General features: G+C 37.9%; 1 protein-coding gene across 1 annotated transcript; it reads left to right on the top strand.

Moving 5' to 3' along the window:
- Positions 1–1,462: 1,462 nt before the first annotated feature.
- LOC108671458 (probable 28S rRNA (cytosine-C(5))-methyltransferase) lies at positions 1,463–16,348 on the top strand. The gene is given in 12 exon segments (XM_047881023.1): positions 1,463–1,734; positions 5,774–5,878; positions 8,363–8,744; positions 9,065–9,259; positions 9,702–9,894; positions 12,773–12,928; positions 13,431–13,530; positions 14,063–14,202; positions 14,517–14,679; positions 14,711–14,751; positions 15,562–15,677; positions 16,212–16,348. Coding segments are annotated over 12 exon segments (1,824 nt in total). The 5' UTR covers positions 1,463–1,625; the 3' UTR covers positions 16,336–16,348.
- The last annotated feature ends 751 nt before the right edge of the window (positions 16,349–17,099 follow it).

Raw genomic sequence — 17,099 nt, 5'->3', positions numbered from 1 at the left:
ATAAGTGACACTTATTCTTTAGGAAAAATTTACTTATGAAAATCGTCGAAAATTTATCGGAACTGTATATATGAATAAAATTCGTTTCTTGAAACAATTGATTTAAATTAAACTTGCATATTATTTTAATTTGCTTTGAAGAAGAAAAATTTAAAATATTGCCATCAATTTGTCTCTATTTACGGAAAAATCAGATGATCACCCTCATTCTATTGCCGGCATTCTTTCTTTATTTTCAAGGAAATCGAGTTCAGAGGCTCGTAGCAGTCAGACACCACAATATTAAATCCCAACCACATAGGTCAAATTAAATAATCTATTTAACTTTACATCACACGATGACACTCACTTTACAAGACCGGCATTTACACTATATGCCCCCCAAGCAACATCAATAATGGTCCAACTGTGATGCTCATTGATATTCAGAAAATCCAGAGATGAAATTAAAAATCTCAAACATGTGACAAATAGTGAAGTAACGATCGATAAGGTCGGTAAGGATCAAAGCTCCCAAGTTAGTTTGATTTTCAATTATTTTGCATCCTTTTAAGAATACGATCATGTATAAAAAATGACAAAAATAATTTTTATTGATGACAAATTAAATTGAGCTAGAAAACTACCTCGGCGTTGCTCTGGATAGGTAGGTAGTTTCTACATGCGATTATTTATTTTTGTACATGGATTTTATAGAAAGATTAAATAGTTGTATAGCACTTTCTCGTTCTGAGTAAAAATTTTATTTATAATACCAAATTATTTTGTTGTTGTGAAATATTCTATTGTCACGAAACAAATGAACTTTCAAATTTGAATAATATCCTAGGAAATATATATATCCCCTATTTATTTCCATTTGAAAAAGTAACACACGCAATACATAATACAACAACCTCTAAAATATTCAATAGCAGTTTTGTATAATTGTCCAGAATAATGAGTTTCATAAAAGTATAAGGTTTTCTGTTTCATGTGTTCTACGATGGAGTTTAGACCGATTCGACACTTCAGCGATGCATTCGAGCTCGAAGGCGAGTTCGCTGAATGTCGAATCGGTGGAGTTTAGCGTTGAAAGGAAGCGCGAGAAATTTTTCCCAAAATGTCTGAGCGGTGTTATTTTGATATTTTAAGTTAATATATAGGTTTTTTCACAGCAATAAGGAGCTCATTAATTTTTTGGGGGAATCACTTAATTTCTATCACCTATTGACAAAACAGTTTAATGAGTGAGAATACGTTACCATCCAATTCTAAGTTACAACTTTATTTCGAAAATTCAAATACTGTAGTATTTGAACGTACTTTCATGATCGAAATGTTGATATAAATGATGAAAACCTCGTCTAAATAGCGGTTATGCAATAATGACGCACTGTGTGCATCCTTCACTAGCTTTCCTAGTTCAAACTAAAATTTTGTCCTAAATCGTAATCTAATATTATATCACAGATTAATTTATCGTCACTTATAATCTTATAGGTATCTGTGTGTGTCCGTCGCTGAAAAATATCGCGATTTTTCGGTTCCTGAACTCTCCTTATTACTTGAAATTGTAAATTTATACTAACTTAAGTAATAATTGTAGACCATTTTTATAATTTACTACTATTTAAATCACAATCATGGGTAGGAAGTTAAATAAGACACATCCGAAGAAGGATAAACAAGGCATCTCGAAAACCAAAGCTAGAAAATTGGAACAGCAATTGGTATTCCCAAAGTTACCTGAAGGTAAGAATTAATAAATTCAAACAGTTTGATAGGTACTTGATAATCTTGTTTTAATCAAATATTTATAAAATTTATTTTGGTGTTGAATAAGCTGAAGAATTGTTAGTACCTAAGTAACCTAACTCTCTATACTACTAGCTGAGGCTACTACCTAGCTAGTATGGAATATATCTACTTGGCAAGCCGTGACTGAATTTTTTGAGCCGTGGTTTTATGGATTTGCCAGCCGTGATTCCATTTCTACGAGCCGTGATTCTATTTCACCGAGCCGTGAATTCCATATCTCTGCCATGAAAAGCCATTTACGAGGTGCGAATGCGAATTTATTTACAAAGTTTATGCACGTGTAATGGAAACCTACCAAATCCCTATATTCCGTCACTTTGTGTGGCAACATCCGACACGTGGTGAGTCATATTGCATCAGCGCTTCAAATTTAACTGATACGTATTGCTGTATCAGTGATACGTATTGCCGTATCAGTGATATGTACTTGTGTACAATATTGGTGGTCCATGGCTGCACTCCCTAGTAATGTATAATTCAAGTGAAATAAATTTAAATTTGTCCATAAATGTCTAAATAAATTTGTCTTAATCCTTTACGCCCTGGCGTGACGAATTCGTCACACCAGGAACTAGCTACCTTTTCCAACAATTTCACGTTCTCTGTCATTTTTTCGCAAAAATTCACATGAATAAAAAAAGTCTTAAATTTATTTTTTACATATGTGTACCAAGTTTCAAAGTTATCTGTCAGTAAATAACCGAAATTTAATTTCCAATTTCCAATGGTAATGTCCAATTTCTTATGGAAATTCTATTTCGGTTATTTACTAACAGAGAACTTTGAAACTTGGTACACATATGTAAAAGATAAATCTAAGACTTTTTTGTTTGTAGGAATTTGAAAAAAAAATGAAAGAAAACGTGAAATTCTTAGAAAACCGCCAAAAAGGGGGTACTGTAGAAATCTATCTCCTCCTATGATTTTCAAGCTAGAACATCGAGATGCATATCATTCGTGGCATAAGGACCATATCTATCGATTGGACCTTGCTGTTTTTCGAAATTCTAATTTTTGTGGGTGGGGTGGGCATTTTTCGAAAAATAATTATTTCTCCCCCCCCCCTTTCGAATTTCCGCTCCCTTTTTCTCAAAATATTTTCAAAACTTTAACAAAATTGAAAAAAGAGCTTCGACCAATTTCTAGATCTTTTATTTGCGAATCAAACGGTTTATTACTCATTGCTGTAGCTTAAAAACTCTGGGAGGAAATAGGTTTGCAGTGACAATAAGTGTGAATGTTCAGTAGAGCGCGACAAAGTCCCGAGCACCTCGAAATAGGCATTCAAGGTGACATGGATGCAAGACTAGACATTACTGGAGCCGAAATTCAGTCAAGGATAGTGGGAACGACTGCATGAGCATCATCCCACACGACAGCAGCCGGGTAACTAAAGATCAGCGTCTTCAGGTTGCATATCTATGTGCCCAACCAGTAAATTTCGCCTAGGTATATTAAATGTGAAAGAACTCCCCCACCCCTAACACTTTCACGAACTGTCGTCAAGGCATAAATCAACGTACAGAGATGATTTTGGTACCATTGGATAGGTCAGAATGTCAGCTTCAAAGTGAGACCGAAAAAGTGAATTTTACGATTTTTGTCCCAGAAATTCAGGGCGTAAAGGGTTAAATGTCTAAAATTTAAATTTGTCTATAAATGTCACTCTAAAACTGAACAATCCAAGTTGGATTGCTCAGTTTTTAAGTGGTTTATATTTGGTCTTGCTATATTTGTTCTTCAATCACTTTATGGATATTAAAATGTACATTACAGAGATGGAACAATCACACAGGAAAGTATTTTCATATAGGAGGGTAGGAACTGCTTTGCTCTTCCTATATTGCCAAATTTAGATTTAAAATGTGAAAGTTGGTACTTATTTCTGTGTATTACAATATGGAGATGAAGTGCAGGCTTAGGTACCGGTAGTTAAATATAGGGATAGGTATGATACTCAGGGTTCATACCAGTCATGGAAAACCTGGAAAGTCATGGAACTTGATTCCAGGTTATGGAAAGTCATGAAATATGCAAATGAAAGAAAAAATATATAACTCAGTACTCACTGCAGTGAGTGACAGAGAGTGCATTTTCTCGTAGACGAAAACTTGAGGTCACGGACGGATGGACAGACAGACAGACATGGCGAGCACAATAGTGCATTTTTTCCATAAATGAGAAAATGCGCTAATAAGGATCTGTTTTTCTGTGCTGCGTGTGTTTACTATTTGTGCAATCTCTTGTTTCATGCGTTCTGATTCAAGAACCAGTCATGTGTGCTTGGTCACCAAGCTCAGTTGTATTTGACAACTTTTTGATGTGCAGTGGCAGCTTTCCATCTTCAGCATACAATTTCTACATCACCATGCCTGGGAAGTATTTATTTAATGACTTGTGGTTAAGAATAGAAGCTTATTGTGACTAGCTTGCTTGCCATCTAAAGCATGAAGGTATGGAAAAATGTACATTGTGCTCGAAAGACCTCAATGTGTCAAATATGTGGGAAACAGCCATGAAGAGCTGCATGTTGAGCCATGAAGAGCTGCAAGAGCCATGAGCATTTACACGTTTGTTATTTATCAACTGTAGGAGATGATAAATATGCATGGTTAGTCTTTCAGTCATGCTAAACCTGTTAAATGAGAGTCTTTGAAAATTATATTGAAGGTCATGGAGAGTCATGGAAAAGTCATAGAATTTTTTTCAAAATACTGTGGTGTACAAACCCTGGATACTAGTCCATATGAGCTCAATGCTAGCTGGGTATGGTAAGATGTATGACGACCATTTTTCACGTTAAAGATAATTTCATTGAGTAGCTTTTCTTGGCTATAAGCATACATATTACCCGGGGACGTGTCCTTAATTATTATCCATGCATGTAAAACCACTTCTTTGTCCAGTTCAAAATGATTCGTCTTTGGGCATACCTGTAGGTTGTATCATGGTTGGATAGTCAAAATTGTCAACAATATTATCAAAATATTCTCTTTAGAATTTTGTATTGTTGCAGAAGATGGTAGAAATATAATCAAGAAGCTATAGAAAAACTGGAAGACAGCATTGAACGTCTTAACATCTTACTGTACCATTTGTGTATTACCCAATTACAATTGTTTGTGCTGTCAGACTGGCACATGCTTGTAGTGTCATGGTGAATGGCATGGTTGGGGGTTAAGAAATGTGAAAGATAATTTTCAAATACCTGTGCCAACTGAGTTGTATTTTCATTGTTTTCCTGTAATGTGTTTGTAAATAATTGAATACATATTTAAGCACAAAGGCTTAATTTTTGTCAGCAAAAGTTATGTAGACCTCAAGAGGAAATGATTTTGTCATTAATCACCATGGCTACTAGAGTGAAGATGCCTTATAGTAATAGCCACCCTGGGTGCAGGGCAGGCAAGATGTGCTGTCAAGATCTAAGGACCATAACTTTGTCAGTGAAGTATTTTTTATTATTGAGTTTTTTATACTAAACCTTGTATAATATATAAGATGTGAAGGAAAGAATCGGCAACAAGATCTCTCTAACCACTTGTGTCATTTTGGAGCTACTACAATCAATACTGCAGAGTGAGAGGGCACTACTTACTGAATAAAAAAAAACTTGATGAACTCTCATGTCATGTGGCATTAGATTTCTTCATAGATATTGTATAGGGCAAACCATTTTTTTTAATTCTGAAGAGTTTATGTAAAAAGACTGTGTATCCAGTGCTTCACATTGCTAGAAAAAACTGAAAAAATGAATTTTCATTTCATTTTGAAATAAGTGCATTTTACATGTCATTTATTGCTCTTCATTTTACTCCAAGTCATCTATAAGTCCCTAATAAAATCTAATTTCAACAGATGGAGGAGATAAAACTTCCAATTTTAATAAGTTGAATTTTTATTTGTTTTATTTATTGATTTTCATTTTACACCAAATCATCCATAAATCCTTAATACTATCTAATTTCAACAGATGGAGAAGATGAAGCTACAAAACTTTCCCATCGTCAAAAACAAAGGCTTTCTAAAAGGAAAATGAAGCAAGAAACTCGCCGTGGAAAAAAAGCAAAAATTGATGGTGAGTTACAAGTTACATTTTTTAATTAACCAAATGTTTGTTCTCTTTTTACTCAATTTGATTCATTTGAAAAATAAAAATGTTCATAATTGACAAATGGGTTTAAATATCTCATTTAACAGACCTCAACAAGATCTGTTGATCTATATATAAAAATTTAAACTGACTCACTTTTTACGTATTTTTTCACTTAGTAATTTTTTTTAAAAATCACCAATACAAGCCAGTTGTGGATAGAAGGAAAGTCACTTAGAAACATTTTTTAAATAAAAAAATAATTGGGGTCCATTGAGACTAGACTACTGCCTTTTTTGCATTTTTATATTTGAGATTATGCACTTTTTTTTAAATATTGGGTGTAAACTTTAATGACTGAGAGGTCCAATAAGCAAGTTCAGAAAGCAAAATGTTGTATGTTTTACCCTTGCTGGGGACCAATTACTCTCATCTGCAGTAGGCTACAGATGGTAATGGCACAGTGGACTTTCTTCAATGCTTTGCTAGGGTGTAAACATGGGTTAGCTGACATCAAGACATACAACGTTTTTGTCTGTTATTCACATCTGAGGATAGACTTCTCAAATTCAATGAAGTATGATCTTCATTGCATATGTGCTCCAGTTCAATATTGTAGAGGAAAAACAAGAAAGCAGTCAAACAGAATGGGCTAAAAGGCAACTTTTTGTTATGAAATGAGTCTTTCATAATCATTCATTAGGCCATGAACTTTGGCACTCTGGATGTCAATCAAAAGGCATACCAGGTCCTTACTTATGGTTTTAACACGTTGGCCGCGATGTGCGATGTACACGCTGTACTTCTCAGAATCGCGATGTGTACACATGTGGTACATTCATATGAAAAATACATATTTTTCTAAAATCTTATTACTCTTTCAAATTTAAAATTTCAATGATGCAATTAAATAGGCATGTTAGGGAATGCTTTGAAGTCAACTACTGCTCAGAGAAATAGTTTTATTTTCAAATGCAAGTAATACAAAAATTACGAGATTTGTGTCCATTGATGAAAGCAATATATGTATCTATCTTTGTATGAAAAATAAAATAAAATATTTTCTTAGTGATCTGAAACTACAAAATTGGGTGTTGCCAACATCATTATATTTCATACCTGATTGAAAAACAATTATCGCACATGTATGACTTTCCTTCACAGTCACCAATGTATTTTTTTATCCTTCAAGTTTCACCTTTGCTACGGCACTTGCCTCATTTGCTGAGAGTATGTTGTAGCATTCATGGCAGTGCATATTGGTTTTAGTTCTAGTTGGTTCAATGGAAGTGGGCTGTCCTCTGTCCCACTCGATAATTTGAGATATACATCCTGATTTTACTCTTTCTCTGAGATGCTGCTTGTAACAGAAGCTCAAGACAATATATACGATGAATGATCTCTATAAGGTAAATATAACTGAACTAACAATGTAAATACCCTCAATTTTATTCAAGATTATGAAAACCTGGACATCAATCTCTTTCCATAGTAATTTCCATGCGTAATATAAATCGTTCACAAAAAGCTAAGAGATACCGGTAGTCATAATGTGTGCATTTATGACTCAAAACTAATGTAGATTTCTTGCGCGCATCACTCACAGTGATAAAAGTGATAACTTTAGGCGTTTTTCCGCAATATGAGCCATAGATGCATGTCTTTGCTTGGTACACATCCTCCACAGCATTAGAAGTGATTACGATAGGCGGAGTGAGCCAATATGAGGCGTGGGCGTGTGTACCAACAGGCGTGGCTTCATTTGGTACACATCGCCAGGAATAATGACAAATTTCAACCCTGAGCGATGTGCACCAAATGCGGCCACGAATTTTACGTGACACAATGACAGAACATACCCCTGCAGAGCTGCACACAACTTTTCTCCTTGCTATCTGCCGGGTAACTGAAGATATACAAGTTTGAACCTATTGCCTGTACGGCATTCGGGCCAAATCAGCAATCGCGGCCAACGTGTTAAATGATACAAAACCACCATTGGCACTCGTGCTGTTTGTAGCTAATTCTTTAAAAAAGCATTACAAGTCCAATTTTTTGGGGGATTAAAATGTAATTTTTATTAAAAACTACAAAAATAACATCTAGGCATTGTACAGACATTTTTTTTAGTAAAAAAGCTTAGCCACATATTGTTCTATTAGATACTACTAAAAATGTAGGTGTCCCCCAAGAATTTTTTTTAATTTGGAAACCTGAGCAATCATCCTAATTCAAATAGCATCTAATCCCTTGGAATCCGCCCCCTTTCTGGGAATGGTCAAAATTAGTACATATTCAAGGCCATTTCCTCAGCCTTGACAAAAGCTCTAAGTCCCAAACTGCCCACATGTCAAGCATAACCATATGCCTTCTTTTAAACTCCTGAGGCCCAATTTCTACTGCATTATATTCATTAATGTTCTATTCCTAATTTCTACTGCACAATATCCATTAATGTTCTATTCCTAGTTCCTACTGCACAAGTAAATGGCAAGCTCAGTAAGCAGAAGGTGCCCGTCAGCTCTGAAGACGAGGAAGAGGAAGAAGATGAAGAACAATCTGACACTGGCAGCTTTGTGGACCCGGAGGCTGAAAGCGAGCAGGAGGAGGCTAGTGATGCTGCGGAAGAGGAAGAGAGCAATGAGGATAGTGATGATGATGCCGCCCAGAATGGTATGGAAAGCTATGATGAGGCAGAAGATGCTGAAGATGGCATTGAGAGTTATGATGAGGTGGAAGATGATGATGTGCCACAGAAGGAAAATGTCTTATTCGACTCAGATGATGATGACGATGATGATCAGGGCATTCCTGCAAGTGACAGTGATTCCTCTGATGGAGAAGAAGGCTGGTGAGTCAGAGTCAACTACACAAAATTTTTATGCCAGTGCTAGTAAATTTTATCCCAAATTGTATTTAAAATATTGAATCTAGTTCTGAGATATGCTCATTCATATTTTGCTATATGAGGAAAATCATTATGAAGGGACATTTTATTGAGTGCCTGTAGTTGTACTAATTTTAAAGTATAAATTTCTAAGATTGCGGCTAAAGATATGATTTATTGATTACATTCCTACAATATTGACATTACTGCTATCTAATGGGTCAGAAGAGTGATTGCTGATTATAAGAAAGTTAGTCAAAGCTGACTCGATAATTACACTTCAGGGCTGCAGCTGAAAAGGAAGCTGATGAGCTGGAGAAGCAAGTGGTGAAGATGCCTGGTGCTGCTGGAGATTCAGATGACAATGAAGACAAAATTCCTTCCTTGACAGCTGTGCAGGCTGAAATTCTCAACACTCCTAATGTTCAAAAATCCGCAGCTCGTGCTAAAGCCGTCATTGCAATACTTGAAGACTTCAGGTTTGTTATTGTTCGATGACATCATCAATAAAGAGAACTTCTGGTGGTCCTGGCCTGTAAACTAATTGTCTGTTGCTTTAATTCTGCTTACAAAATATCACTTACATTCTTCCAAATGAATTTCATTGTGAAATGTTCTGATCATTGGATCATTAGGTAGGTAGTTAATTAATCATTAATTGGTGATTTCTCATAAATTGATTGATGCTTTCTTGTCTTAACAACAATTTTTATATATTTTATGCTTGAAATTTCAAAGATTTTCAGTGGAATTTATTATATGCAGTTTTAAAAATACTTTTGATGTGTTGACTGTTCATTGCCTTTATTTTTTATTCATCCATTTCTTCAGAGTACGGTATGTATCAAATTTGAGTCACAGTGTCAGTGTCTTGAAATATGATCATCAATTACAATTTTAATAATTTATTTCTCTTGTCAGGAACCGCTGTCCAGATGATCGACCCCGCAAAGAATATGTGGAGATTCTGAAGGCTGATCTCTGTTTTTATTATGCATACAACAAATTCCTCCTTGAGAAGTTAATGGAATTATTTTCTCTGTCGGATTTAATGGATTTCTTGGAGGCCAATCAATCAGATCGTCCAGTCACCATCAGAGCAAATACCATTAAGGTAAGTTATAGTCTTCCTGTTTTTTTTCCCCCTATGCCATCTCGGCCTTGTCATTTGGGGGGGGGGTGGAGGAGGGGCTTGCGTGTCTTGATGAAACCCGAGGCTGTGCGGTCTCAGATGCAATTATGGCCGAGTGGCTCCGGTGGAGAGTCCAGACTAACAGAGATGGCAGAACGCTCTTCTAGTAACGGCCTGGCTCTCTCATGGACACACAATGACTCTTTCTGGATTAAGAAACCCTGGCGGAGCCTAGACCCAAATCATTTACGGGCCCTGTCTTGCAATGCCCGTCTATAATATAGTTCCTCTTCTATAAGATAGAGCAGGAAAGATGAACGCTGGATGTGCCTCTCGTACTCGATAACCCTGTAATCTCTAAAGTGGCAACCACTCGGATCCTCACTACAGAGCCAACCAGAAATGGATCGTTTCTGGTGGAGGTTGCAAACGCTAAACAAAGCAAAGCCATCGCAACAATAAAATCCCTGGCATCCATACCAGTGACTGTCGCCACACACGACAGGCTGTTTAGAGCCGATGCACCATTTGGTACCCCAACCGGCCAAACTAGGTACTCGGACAAAGACTTACTGGCTGAACTATCCCAATATACAGAAGTAGAGTGAAGGTCTTTTACCTGTACCGCACAAAAAGGAAGGAGCGAGGAGTGCTAGTGCCGAGCCCAGTGTGTGTCCTCCCGGCACACGTCGCAATCGGTTGGACGCATTTCCAGGTACCACACTACATTCCTAAGCCACACAGGGGCTGTGAGGGCAACCCACCAGCAGTTGCTTCCCGGCGCTGTCACGTCTCACGGGTGCTCCTCTCTGCTCAGTGGCTCATCGAATGGATCTTGAATTAACTATTCGAGTAGGTTAACTGCTTCAAGTGCCAAGATTTCGGACATGGCACTTCGTCCTGTTGCCAGTCCACCAGCACGTGCGTCAACTGTGTACAGAAGCAACATGACATCCCATGCACGCATTCTGTCAAATGCTTCTACTGCTAAATGCCACATCCAGATAGCTCCAACACATGCCACTATTACAAAATGGAAGAGCAGTTATTGGCAACACAGACAAAACAACGAATGTTAAATAGAGGTCTAGCGAAGTGTTGTGAGCTGGTAGGTCATACCCCGGATCTCATTCGCAGAAGCAACTTGATTTCCACCAAACCATAGCTCAGAACCAGGAATAACAACCCAAAGTCATACGGTACGCACCTACGATCAGCCAGTGTGACGGATCAACTCATACTGTTGCAGAAGAAGCCAGAAAACGCGCTCAGCAGTCAGCGGAAACTGCAGCAGTGAGACAAGACCCACACCCGGATCCGAACTTTGTCTTAGTCAGACGCGACACAGCGTACTTCAAACTCGCAATCACCTCCCAACTGCAAGCAATGACCGTCCAAACAAGCATAAATAATAGAACATGCACAATCTGCAAAATCTACATCCCACCAGGACACCAGCTGACTTCAGGGGATATGCAGAATTTGCATGATTAGCTGCCGCAACCACTCCTTATTCTCGGGGGACCTCAATGGCAAGCATTAGCAATTGACCAATACAATAATAATGATGATAATGAGACGCCAGATTGACGCCGGACATCAACGGGACATCCACATGGCGAATCCCCATAAAATTTTTCTGTCCTAACCAAAACTATCCACAAAAAACCACGATACATTCGACAGCTCTGAAATACCTTTTCCTAAAACGAATATCTATGAAACGTGCAAGATCGACGTGCATGCCTGGATTGTGCTGTGACCGGAAACGCAATAATTTCAAGAAAACTCAATCATAATTCGTCAATCATCACGCTGAGCTCATGAGAGTACTAGCTCCCTGACCCTCATAGACGACTGACCAGAGGATACTTCACCCTATTCACCGACTCTTAAGAGCGCAGTACAAACACTGAGAATGTACTATTGCAAGCACCCCTTTATCATGGAGATCCTGGCGAGGTTGTTGTTGTTGTGGTTCCCCGGTCTTATTTTTACAAGAGACCTGGCGAGGTTGACAGATATGGCGGCAGCGGGCATTTCGGTGCACGTCTGCTGGGTGCCAAGCCACGTGGGGGTACGCGGAAACGAGAGGACGGACGAGACGGCGGTCAGCGCTGCAACGTCCAATCTTAATGAAGACGTCTCAAGCTGCGACCACTACCCCCATAATCACAGCAGGCATTCGAAGGGTATGGCCAGATCAATGGCAAAATGTTGAAAGAAACAAGCTGAGAGCCTGTGTGTATTGTCATTGCCAACGCAAAGACGAAACACACTAACCTCAAGACGTCAAACCGAGCTGTAACCCTCGAGACAGCTTGTCCTGACCGCTGAGCGGACACCAGCACTTGGTGCAGAAAACTGCTAGCGACCGCCACCACCACCACCGTCCATGTGGACTACAATTAATTAATTCAGACCATGTGGTCTGAATTCTTAAGAACGACGGCGCTGCGTAAATAAGAATTGAAATTTCGGCGCCAGATGGATCAAGATTTTCTTCTGAATAAGTGATAGAATTTTGACTTTAATCGAAGTTGCGCTTTTTAAAAATACAAACAATTGAATCAGCCTAAACTGTACTTTGGCCACGTTTAGTAGATTTTTACAACTTTTGTTTTGATTATCTTTCACCATCATTTTTTAGTCAACAATTGGAAAGTATTCTGTTTGGCTTTCTTGAGAAGACTGATAACAGTAAAGGCTAGAGATATTTGCGCTAGATCCTCTTATAATTTCTGCTGTTTTTACTTGGTAGGAAAAGAATTTATTGTGTTGTCTGAGCCACAGAAATTCTCACTAACTCCTAATATTATCTCTATTTATTATGGGACAATAATTTAGTTGTTGTCATCAGTGCTACAGGAAAGACGTTCGTGAGGCTCTGAACAACCGAGGCGTGAACTGCGAGCCCATCCCATGGAGCAAAGTTGGGCTTGTGGTGTACGGCGTACCTTCTAATGTCCCCCTGGGAGCCACCCCTGAGTACCTCGCCGGCCATTATATCCTTCAGGTACTGAGCATTAATTCTCAATACTTCTGTAATTTTATTTCATTTCTCTGCGGTTTTATCAAATTTTATGTGTATGAATTCGTTAAATTTTTTATATAGGTTTTAAATTGTAAGTTTATAGGACTTGAAATGCACTAAAAAAATGCAAATTTTCTCTTCATTCTAAATTAAATCAATACTTCATACTTTTCAACTCATACTATTCAACTACAACATACTGCTATTCAAAAATCTTTTCTAACGTTTGCTTGCAATATTTTTATGCAGAGATTTTCTTACGGAAATGTTATAATGTTTGCAGTTTTGACAATGTTTAACACTCTTTCATATTCTACTTCAATTAGGTGTCATGACACATCAGGTGTCATGACACATCAGATGTCATGACACATCAGGTGTCATGACACATCAGGTGACATGACACATCACATATCATGACACATCACATATAATGACACATCACATGTCACGTCATCACCTCACTGTCTCCCTTGTATCACAGGGCGCCTCGAGTCTGCTGCCGGTGATGTCGCTGGCGCCCAGGGAGCACGAGCACGTCCTGGACATGTGTGCTGCGCCGGGGGGCAAGGCCACGCACATCGGTCAGTCAGGGAACATAGCGTGTCTTATATTTATTTACTGCTATTCATTTACTCGTACATTATATATGTATATATATAAAATAAATGAGGATTCTCTACTATGCATTTTATATTCATTTACTGCTATTCATTTACTCGTACAATATATTTAGTCATTTAGTTATATAGGAGAAAATCCTCATTTAAGTACCGTATATATAACTTGAATGGGGATGTTCTCCCATATTACTAAATGTCTTTATTTTTACTGATTTCAAACATAATGATCATTTTACTTCGGCAAATTTTCGCGAGTAAAAATCACACGCCAATGGTCTTCGGTACTGTAGCATGAATTTGCTTTATGCCAGCTATGCCTATAGGGCCGGGCCTCTGCTAATTTTAATTTTTTAATCAAACATAACTTTTCCCTGTGGCTGCCTTTCTGCTTGTAATCTTCCGTGTTATGGCGAGCATGTTGCTGTAAAGCTTTGCGTGTTAATGCATGAATATCTAAACTCGTAACTAATGCATTGTTTGTTTGCTTGAGCAGCCAGCATGATGAAGAACACAGGCGTTCTCTACTGCAACGACTTTAACCCCAAGCGCGTGAAGGCTCTCACTGCCAACATCCACAGGATGGGCGTCACTAACACCATAGTCACGGCGATGGACGGCCGCGCTATTGGCAAGGTAAGGACTTGGTGTTGCTTGGAAGGAATTTGCTTGGTGTTTTCTTTGCTTTTAAATTCCTTGTGAACTTGCGATATAAGCAGACTGACAATATAAATTCAAATTTTAACTGCTACTTCAAACATCGTTTTTAGAATTTTGTTTGTAAATCTGAATTACTTTGTTTACTTTATCAATGGAAAGGATTTCATTGATTAGATTAAGTTTTTGAATTGTTTGGTCATTGTGAGTTGTATTATTTTCAATGCGAGCAATAATATAATAAAAACTAAAAATTTCGTATTGTGAATAATTTTTTGGATTTGATGTGGCAGAAACTATACCAGAGCCTGGACAGAGTGCTACTGGACGCCCCCTGCACCGGCACTGGCATCATCAGCAAGGACGCGCGAGTGAAGCACACCAAAGAAGAGCTCGACGTGAAGCGCTGCTCGCACCTGCAGGCCGAACTCCTCATAGCTGCCATCGATGCTGTCTGTAAGTGTTGAGAGAACTAGTAAGTGTTGAGAGAACGGCATCTTCATCGTGTACTGCAACTGCTCTGTACTGGTGAGTGATCAGAGAACGGTGGATTAAATTGAACTCAAGATACATTATTTCAAGAAGGTGAATTCACAAACTTTATACCTGTTTGTTATTAAGCGTTGTCTGATCATCCACTTTACTCGGACGGTAATGTGAGTGTGTCACCACTTGTGTCACCAGTCGTGAGCGAGGGTCACGTGAAGTGGAGGGAAGAACCCTGGGGGGAGTCCGTTGCTGTGCGGTTGCTGGTCTATCTGTCAAAGAATTATTATTATTTGTACTCTTAATTCATTGTGAAAGGCTGTGGAAAAGTAATTTTCTAACTAGGATATTTTTGTTTAGTCATTTCGAATAGGTATTGATAGTAAGGGTCTATAAATTCTAATTAGAAGCTATCGAAAATAAACGCTTGCTTCGCTCATGAAATTAGTGAACATGTTTTTCTCTCAGTCGCTCATTCATTTCTTTAATTTCGAATAATATAGCTGCTTTTTGGTTGTTTGGTTGTTTCAGTTCGAATTGAGCATATGAATGTTTCCTTGAAGGAGTCAAGAGATGAATTCGTTTAGGCTCCGAAGTAAATATTAATTTTCGCTGTCTCCAGTGCCTGTATTGAGCTCATTAAAATTTGTGCTATTTATTTGTCCTTTAATTGTTGTGCAGTTGCTAGGATTTGGTGCTATCGCCGTGATGCCGATCTCCATAAAATATTGATCCTTCTTATTTGTTTCCCTAATCATATAAATGTTTAGTTCTGAGACGCGGTTGCCGTCTTCCTGCACCTTTATTTGATATCACACAAACATCGCCTGTGAATTTGTCGCGTTCCCGCAGGTCGAGGAGAACGAGCAGGTCATCAACAGCGTGCTGAAGAAGCGGGCTGTAAAGCTCGTGCCCACTGGGCTTCTCAACATCGGAGCTAAAGGATTCACTAAATTCAAACAACACAGGTGAAACATAAAAAATAGCAAGTCTTATTAAAATGATTTTGAAGAATGACTTTTGGTAGGATTTTCAGACTTACATTAAAAGATCGTTATGGATTAATTCAGTGCGAGGTGTAAATTGTAATTATCATGGATGTCTCGAAATCTGCTTGAGATTTTGTCGAATATAATTTGACTGAAGCGTTGTTCAATTCACAGTTATTAATAAAGAGTTGTCCTTCGTAAATATCTAGCTAAGGAAGATTTCATGACGGTCCATCAAGTTATTTTAGTGAATCTTCATAAAAGCTTTATTTATTTTTATTCACTCACTTATAGCTTTCAGCCCTAAGACGCTTACCAAATTAAACGCTAGCTTATTTCTCCATTCACTTCAAGTATTTTGAACTTTACTGTTAAGGCCCTGCATTATTGAAAATTTATTCTCCTTCAGGTACAAGAAAATGTTCTGTTATGCGATCATGATTGTGTTGTTACCAATTAATATGGCAATTTCTTTGAATTTTGCGATTCTTATGATTTATTCTTTGGTTACAGGTTCCATCCTAGCCTGGAACTGATGCAGCGCATTTATCCACACAAGAATAATATGGATGGCTTCTGTGTGGCCAAACTGAAGAAGTTATCTAATCAGCCTCCAAAGAGCAACGTCAAAACATAAAGTCTCTTGATTACCTCCGCGTTTCATTCTCTTTAGTGTTTTTCAGTCGTGCTACTACTATAGTTAGTAGCACGTTTCTCTATAGTAGCACGTTTTTAGTAGAAAGGATGATTTTTATTGTTAGTAGCACGTTTTTCTATAATTAGTAGCACGTTATAGTCAGTAGTAGTTTCTGACTGTATTTGTGTTCTAGATTTATCGAACTGACGATGGAGCTGGTCTCCAAAACGTTTTCAATAGAGAAATGCTTAATTTTTGTGGAGTTTTCTTCGCTTTTAAATTTCTATAGTTATCTTATTGAGGGTTTCAGTGAGAGGATAATATCATTCGTTTATTATGTTTTATAAAACCAGTTATAAATTACGCGTCAAATGCATTGTTTCTCAGGATCGATTCAAGTATTGACTCGTTTTTAGCAAGTGGCCTCCACTGTCTGGTAGTAAGTAGTAGTGCGACTTGCTACGGTCAAAGCGATGTGACAGAGCTGCGGAATTGCTTGATTGCTAGTCCGTGTATCCCATTTCCAGTTCTTCCGTTCTCTAAACGTTTTTGTTGCTGCTGCTGCTGGTGAATTGTATCAAGTTGAATCGCGCAATGCTAAACTATGTTGAATATTTTATGGTAAGGTTAAAGAATAGCATGGTTTGATGTTTGAAAAGTTTAACAGGTCGTAGGGGGAACTTTCCGCGTTCTGAACTCGAGATTTTTGCTTGCACAGCTCGATTTTTGAATGGCATTTAACACTTTGAAGGTGAGCACTCTTC

This window comes from Hyalella azteca, unplaced genomic scaffold (genome assembly GCF_000764305.2).
Source record: "Hyalella azteca isolate HAZT.00-mixed unplaced genomic scaffold, Hazt_2.0.2 contig6871, whole genome shotgun sequence".
Classification (NCBI taxonomy): Eukaryota; Metazoa; Arthropoda; class Malacostraca; order Amphipoda; family Hyalellidae; genus Hyalella; species Hyalella azteca.
Note: the sequence above shows the minus strand (reverse complement) of the source record. Positions and strands in the feature narration are given on the sequence as shown.